This window comes from Rutilus rutilus, assembly GCF_951802725.1.
Source record: "Rutilus rutilus genome assembly, chromosome: 8".
Classification (NCBI taxonomy): domain Eukaryota; kingdom Metazoa; phylum Chordata; class Actinopteri; order Cypriniformes; family Leuciscidae; genus Rutilus; species Rutilus rutilus.
The window spans coordinates 42197506-42205960 of record NC_140222.1 but is presented as its reverse complement, the minus strand read 5'-3'; the positions used below and the strand labels follow the sequence as shown (position 1 = coordinate 42205960).

At 42.1% G+C, this 8455-nt stretch overlaps 1 protein-coding gene across 1 annotated transcript in view; it reads right to left on the bottom strand.

The window, feature by feature from the left end:
• klc4 (kinesin light chain 4) overlaps window positions 1–8455 on the bottom strand; it is a 41584-nt gene continuing 33129 nt past the window's right edge. The window contains exons 14-16 of the mRNA XM_084418003.1: window positions 3232–3350; window positions 3031–3094; window positions 1–556 (exon numbers count right to left, since the gene is read on the bottom strand). Coding sequence (XP_084274129.1) covers window positions 476–556; window positions 3031–3094; window positions 3232–3350 — 264 coding nt within the window. The 3' untranslated portion in view covers window positions 1–475. The remainder of the gene's footprint in view (window positions 557–3030; window positions 3095–3231; window positions 3351–8455) is intronic.

Here is an 8455-nt window from a genome sequence, read left to right as displayed (position 1 = left end):
CTATCATTGTCACGATGCTAAAAAGGCACCATAACAGTAGTGCATACGACGCGTCTTATTCCACACAGGCTACTGCAGAGGGAAAGATCATCAATGAACTTCTTCACCCTCAGGGAAGACATGCATTATGGTCTGTACAGCATGACTTCAGTGCTCAAGTTTTATTGGCTACTTTAATGGAGTTTTTGTTTTTGTTTTAGAGTTTGGCAGCACCCATCTCCATTCACTTACACTGTACAGAAAAGAGCTGTGTGAACATAGATCAATTTGTGGTCCACATGAGAGTGAGTACATGATGAGTTTTCATTTAAGGATGCACTATTCCTTGAAGAAAGTGAAACATGCGTGATTTATATGAGTGTGTGAGAGAATGCTAAAAACATTCATGATTAAAAGCACATGAACCAAAGCTTCCAACATACACAAATCTCGTGAGTCTAGTGATAAATGAGCCAGAACACACATGTATTTTTCATTAGTCTGTGCTTTTGTAGAGCTCCACTGTGCTTGAGCTCAGAGGTCTGCTGTTTCTCAGAGTCCTCACGGCCCCCGAACCCTGTGAAGGACAACCAACAAATCAACATGACTTCATTCATCTCACACGTCAACCCAACCTGATCTCACTGCAACATTCAGCTGTGTTACGAACTGGCGATTTCATATGAATTCGTACATTGTGATTCATACAAAAATTAGGGCTGTGAAACGATTAATCGCGATTAATCGCATCCAAAATAAAAGTTTGTGTTCACACAATATATGTGTGTGTACTGTGCATGATTATTTTGTATATATAAATACACACACATGCATGTATATTAATATGTACATGCATGTGTGTGTATTTATATATACAAAATAATTATGCACAGTACACACATATATTCACAGAACACAAACTTTTATTTTGGATGCGATTAATCGCGATTAATCGTTTCACAGCCCTAAAAATATTAGCAAAAAAGTTAGCATGAAAGTCCAGCCCTAAACATACCCGTCACTGGGGCGTATAAGCAGATTGTACAAATTCAAACGAATTAGCCACCAAAATGAAAAATAGTTACGAATTTCCATGAGATTGTGCTGTCAACTTGGCTAACAGGGAACGTTCCCAGAACTTAACCCTCATGTGGTGTTCAAAACCCTATAACACCTGTGGTGTTCCCGGTCAAAAATGACAGGCCCATAAAAAAAAGCTTATAAATCACTCATTATACCATATTTTCACCCAATCTTGGATTCAATCTTTTTGTCAACTTGTTCTCTTTCAATTAGGACTGGTTTTATATTTCTGTTTGCATCTGATTAATCATGGGCCTCATTTATCTGAGAGTAGGCATCTCATTTTTTGAGTAAAAAACAAATAATTTATGAGTAAATTTGGAAATATGAAAAAAAAAAAAATGAAAAAAATGGCTACTGTTGATCACACTAGTCTACTCTAATATTTCACCAGGAATTTTGTTTTGAAACTTTTGTTTTGTAAAAAATATGGCACATAGTCACACTTGTGGTGTTCCCGGTCAAAAATGACCGGCCTATAAAAAATAGCTTATAAATCACGCATTATACCATATTTTCACCCAATCTTGGATTCAATCTTTTTGTCCACTTGTTCTCTTTCAATTAGGACTGGTTTTATATTTATATTTGCATCTGATTATTCATAGGCCTCATTTATTTGATAGTAGGCATTTTTCTCAATATTGCCAAAATTATTAACAAATGATGCTTTTTTCACTCAAAAACTGAGGTGCATAAGCTCGGATAAATGACTCCTACAATTAAACTGTTTGAAAATTGAATACAAAACCAGTCCTAATTGAAAGGAAACAAGTTGATAAAAAGATTGAATCCAATTTTTGGGGATAATATAGCATAACGAGGGATTTATAAGCTATTTTGTGTAGGCCTGTCATTTTTGACCGGGAACACCATAAGTGTAACAAGGTGAAAAAAACAACACAAAAAAAAAAAAAAAAAATTTGTTATAGTCTCTGTGAACAAAGTCACTAAGTTTCAGTTCAATGCGATAACATTAACTAGTATTTTCAGGAAAAAGAAAATCTTCTCCAGTCAAAAATGACATGAACACCACATGAGGGTTAAGATAACGTTCTGGTAAGATTCCCTCAAGGTTCTGAACAAACGTTCTTCCAGTAACGTTAATAGAACATTAGTTCAACGTTATCTGGTCTTTAATAATGTTCTCAAAACGCTAGCACAAAACTTTATTTATACAACGTTCGTTTAACATTTTTTTCTGAAATGTTTTAGTAATGTTTTTTAAATGTTACTACTTGTTTCAGAACGTTCAGAGAACATTCAAAAGTAACGTTCCCATAATGTTCGAGGAATGATACAATGTAAAGTTTCCTTAAAGGTGCAGTGTGTAATATTGACTAGTGGTTGAAATGGGTACTGCATTCAAAATACGCAATATTGGAGAGGGATCCAATCCAATCCCTCCTCCTCAGACTCGACGCTCACAGGGTTGCCAGATTGAGGACACGCAACAGAAGTGCAATTGACAACGGAAGGCCACAAAGTCTTACACTTGAGTTGATTTATCCACGTTAATATGCCGTATTTAAGCATAGAAACTGCGATCTCTGACTTAGTTTTTTTACTCTCTTCCTTGGCTGCAATACGCTGTGTGTTTCACCAACTGGCAACCCGGGCTGTGGAAATACAGTTTCGGGCAGTGGATGGGATCACAGAAAAAACGCACATTTCAAAGTAGAATAACTGGCTGTATTATCGTTTTTCAGAGAAACAAGTATGTTCATTCATGGTTCCTAAACCTCTACAAACATATTACTATATTTATGTGCTTTAGTACAGTCACAAAAAATTACATAGTGTACCTTTAACGTTCGCATAACCAAGAATTTTTTTTTTTAAACATTAAAAATTGGCTGTTTTGAATGTTCAGAGAACATTCAGAAATAGCATTTTCATAACTCACGTTAGCTAACCGTTCTTAGATCATATTTTATGTTACCTGGGATCCTCCCTAAATCATCTCACCTGAAAAGAGTCGTCTTCATCTCCATTACTGTTCAGGTAGCCGAGGGACGCGGCTCTCTTCATACTGTGTGGGAAGATAAATAACTCAGTCGTTGCATTTACATAATAACCCTTCATAGGAATCAGGCAGTAAAGTATGGGTTTAAAGGTCATCACCGGTACAATATAACATTGATTAATCACTGTGTTAGTGTGTCTCACTTTGAGTTGCGAGGTTCTGGTGGCATCGTTCCCTGGATTTTCTTCACCAGCATCTCACTGCTTCTGCGCAGGACTTCCCTGAGTTTACCGAAAGAGCCGGCTCTCCTGAGAGTCCCATCCTGAACACACACACAATCTCACGTTATAACCTTTGTTATATTTTGGATGAAAACAAGTATGGAGGTTTTTCCTTTTTTTTTTTTTTTTTTTATGGAATAATGTAGTATTTATTATAGCCCATATGATGATCTACACGCCCTTACCACTGATTGGCTCCCTCTGTCTCCTCAACCATCATAAGTGAACACGCCCCCTACTGCTGATTGTCTCACTCTCTCTCTCCCCCATCATGAGTGGACACACCCCTACTGCTGATTGGCTCACTCTCTCTCCTCCCCCATCATGAGTGAACACGCCCCCTACTGCTGATTGGCTCACTCTCTCTCCTCCCCCATCATGAGTGGACACACCCCTACTGCTGATTGGCTCACTCTCTCTCCTCCCCCATCATGAGTGGACACACCCCCTACTGCTGATTGGCTCACTCTCTCTCCTCCCCCATCATGAGTGGACGCACCCCTACTGCTGATTGGCTCACTCTCTCTCCTCCCCCATCATGAGTGGACACACCCCTACTGCTGATTGGCTCACTCTCTCTCCTCCCCCATCATGAGTGGACACGACCCCCTACTGCTGATTGGCTCACTCTCTCTCCTCCCCCATCATGAGTGGACACACCCCTACTGCTGATTGGCTCACTCTCTCTCCTCCCCCATCATGAGTGGACACAACCCTACTGCTGATTGGCTCACTCTCTCTCCTCCCTCATCATGAGTGGACGCACCCCTACTGCTGATTGGCTCACTCTCTCTCCTCCCCCATCATGAGTGGACACACCCCTACTGCTGATTGGCTCACTCTCTCTCCTCCCCCATCATGAGTGGACACACCCCTACTGCTGATTGGCTCACTCTCTCTCCTCCCCCATCATGAGTGGACACACCCCTACTGCTGATTGGCTCACTCTCTCTCCTCCCCCATCATGAGTGGACACGCCCCCTACTGCTGATTGGCTCACTCTCTCTCCTCCCCCATCATGAGTGGACACGTCCCCCTACTGCTGATTGGCTCACTCTCTCTCCTCCCCCATCATGAGTGGACACACCCCTACTGCTGATTGGCTCCCTCTGTCTCCTCCCCCATCATAAGTGAACATGCCCCTACTGCTGATTGGCTCACTCTCTCTCCTCCCCCATCATGAGTGAACATGCCCCTACTGCTGATTGGCTCACTCTCTCTCCTCCCCCATCATGAGTGGACACGCCCCCTACTGCTGATTGGCTCACTCTCTTTCCTCCCCCACCATGAGTGAACACGCCCCTACTGCTGATTGGCTCACTCTCTCTCCTCCCCCACCATGAGTGAACACGCCCCTACTGCTGATTGGCTCACTCTCTCTCTCCCCCATCATGAGTGAACATGCCCCTACTGCTGATTGGCTCACTCTCTCTCCTCCCCCATCATGAGTGGACACACCCCTACTGCTGATTGGCTCACTCTCTCTCCTCCCCCATCATGAGTGGACACGCCCCCTACTGCTGATTGGCTCACTCTCTCTCCTCCCCCATCATGAGTGAACACGCCCCTACTGCTGATTGTCTCACTCTCTCCTCCCCCATCATGAGTGGACACACCCCTACTGCTGATTGTCTCACTCTCTCCTCCCCCATCATGAGTGGACACACCCCTACTGCTGATTGGCTCACTCTCTCTCCTCCCCCATCATGAGTGAACACGCCCCTACTGCTGATTGGCTCACTCTCTCTCCTCCCCCATCATGAGTGGACACACCCCCTACTGCTGATTGGCTCACTCTCTCTCCTCCCCCATCATGAGTGGACACGCCCCCTACTGCTGATTGGCTCACTCTCTCTCCTCCCCCACCATGAGTGAACACGCCCCCTACTGCTGATTGGCTCACTCTCTCTCCTCCCCCATCATGAGTGGACACGCCCCCTACTGCTGATTGGCTCACTCTCTCTCCTCCCCCATCATGAGTGGACACGCCCCCTACTGCTGATTGGCTCACTCTCTTTCCTCCCCCATCATGAGTGGACACGTCCCCCTACTGCTGATTGCCTACAAGTGTGCTGTGCCGCTCAGGTCGATCCACTTTCAACAGAAATCGCTAACTGTACCTTTAAGTTTATACGACAATCATTGTCTTTTAAATTATGTTACGTATACTGGTACAGTAAATTAACAAAGCTATTGATTGTAAAATTAAATGCTTCTTATTCTTCAACCACTCAGCGTACTAGCTTGGCAAACTTTTAGCATTTTCAGTAGATATTGGGTAGGTGATAATCTGAAAAAAAAACCCGGCCAAATCTTGGCAGGTTTGTCAATTACCAATGTAAAGTGGTAAACGTGTTAAAAGTGCCTTATATTAGAAAAGAACTGGACCACTGCAGTGTAGCTCTTAGTCCAGCAGATGGCAGAACATGTTTGTATTGGCAGACGCACCACTGCACCACTCTCAGGTTATGCAACTAGGGTTTACCAGGTTAACTATAGCATCACTGCTTTATTGTCGATGGGGAAATCCAATACACTGAGTTGAGTATTAAATCCATGCAATCTGAGATAAGCATTGCCGTTTTGAAGTTGTCCGGCAGCAATTAGCTATGCAAACAGTCTTTAATGAAATGCTAAATCCAACATCAAGATAAGATGGAAAGGTTTCAGATGTTTAACAGCACATGTGCCCCTTGAGTCCTGAAATGACCCCACTCTTTCTACTTTAATCCATTCTCAGTGCTTTCATGGTGAAGAAAACGGAGGCAAACGCCAGCTGTGTGACGACTGCCAGTGACAGAAACTAGGTCACAGTGTGGTGAATGGCTCCAATAAAACATTCACGTATAATTTCCATTTATGCACATAGAGAGAGAGCCCAGGCCACTAATTCCAAGTCTTTATTGGGTCATATGAGGTTAATGAAGACGTACATTGCTGTGCAGAAAGAGCCACATATATATATTTATACACACACACGCGCACACACACACACACACACAGTTGAAACATCCCATGAATCTGCAGCGAGGCCTTGAATTCTACAGCCACACTAAGTCACGAAACCTGACTGGTCTGCGGTATGGCACGAGGGGAATGGTAAACACATGCAGTAATACATTTAGGTTCGTTTAAACAACAACGATGTACTATAAACGGAAAAGTTTTTGCTTTGCATTTTTCGCGTACAGACGACAACGTTGTCAAAGTGATCCCCGATCTCACGGATCTGTGAAAACGACTAAAAACGCTGTATTATTCATGCCAGGCCAGTAGGTGGCGATGTCACTTTGTAAAGAAACACTATAGACTGAACATATGCATGCGCATGACGTCAGCGTTTTCACAGATTCACGTTTTTGATTTTACCAGAGCCCGTCTACGGAGAGCCTGGCCACTCCCTATTAAGTCCTATTGTACCGGATTTTGGTTGTAGTTCCACCAGAGTTCCACTGGGGGCGATCGGCCATGAGTGCAACATGAATGGAGCTATGGAGCTAGACGGCTAAATTTGTCTCTTTCGCCCGATTGCCGTTGAGAAATCTCAGATTTGATTGTAGGTTTTGCAAGTTCAACATGGGGTATAGGTCGAAAGTTGAATGAACGAGTACTTATGTCCTTTCGATTACTTACAGGTTGAGTTGTTGTTGCCCATAACACGCTAGCATTCTGCTAATGAACTTGGTCGGTGAAGGACTGATACGATCAGAGATACCGCTTGATGGCATCGTGGCATCCGAAGCGGGACCAGAAACAAACAAAACAAAAACTCGTCTAGCACATGTGTTTGCCTGTGTCGGCTGTGTTGTCGATGCCTCGAGAGAAAAGAAAGTGCAGAGCGCGAAAGCACCAAAGTGACTGAAGGATTGCCGTAAAGCAGTATCTCTGGTCGTACGATGTGTATGACGTCACATCGTACAAAAGTGGATTTTGAGGGGTATAGCGCCATAGACCTCCATTCATTCTGCACTCGTCCTGTGAGCGCCCTCATGTGGAGCCAGAGTGGAACTGCAGCCAGTTCAGAAGCCGGAAGTTTACTGAGAGTGGAAGTTCTCCCCTTATTAAACACCCGTTTTCAAAAGTTTGTGTTTTTATCCCCTTAAAACGCTGTTGTCGTGTAAATGAACGGCCAAAACGCATTCAAAGTTTTCAGTTTTTAGTTTAGAGATGAAAGTGCATCATTTCAGGGAATTTTGCACTAGTGGAGCCGAACGGAACTGCAACTTGATTTTCTGAGGAAAATGTGACTGTAAAACTCGCTGCCTCTACTGTTGTCTTTGGCAACACAAAAGCCTACGATGAATTAGTTTAGAGATTACTTGACACATAACCAAAAATAACAACCACTTTTCCTATCCAATTCAAGTCTTCAAAATAATAATAAAAAGACTTTATGTATAAGTGCAAACACATTACATCGTGTTGGGACCAAATCTGCTTTATAACATAGCGCGATGTCCAAAAGTTGGACATACAACCTGGGAATGTAGATATAAACGTAACACAAAGAAAAGATATTAAATAAAATAACGATATAATTAAGATTCTGCACTACTTTTAGGTCATTTTCAAATCCATGTTAATTTTCCAGTTTAACCTTACACTCAAAATGTAACGCTGATAATATAATTTGTAACATAAAATAAAACAATGCATTCAATGTCTCAGGCTTTTGGGCCGCGCTGTATTTCTACATACACTTTCATTTTGCTATGTGTTGCAGATTAAAAGTTAATATATCTGTGAGTGGGGCTGAACTGGGTATATATTAACAAAAATCTGCTGAGTAACATTTCATAACAGGACATGTATAAAAGGATATATCTGCTTTGTTCTGTAGTTTGTATAGTCACACGTTATATTACAGTGTTCATGTATTTAAGTCAAGTCTTTTTTATATATATATAGTGCTTTTCACAATGGACATTGTTTCCGCAAGGTCCTCATTTAGCAGTTAATTTAAAAGAAATTGTGTGTACATTTATTTGTGCGTAAACCCATGGTTATTACTGATTAATACTTCTGAACGATATGATCTCGCTGTGGGATATTGGTAAAACTTTCAATTTATTATAAGTAACTTAACACATGTAACACTGACACTGTAATTTAAAGTGTTAGTTTGAATTATGAGGTAACTATGGAA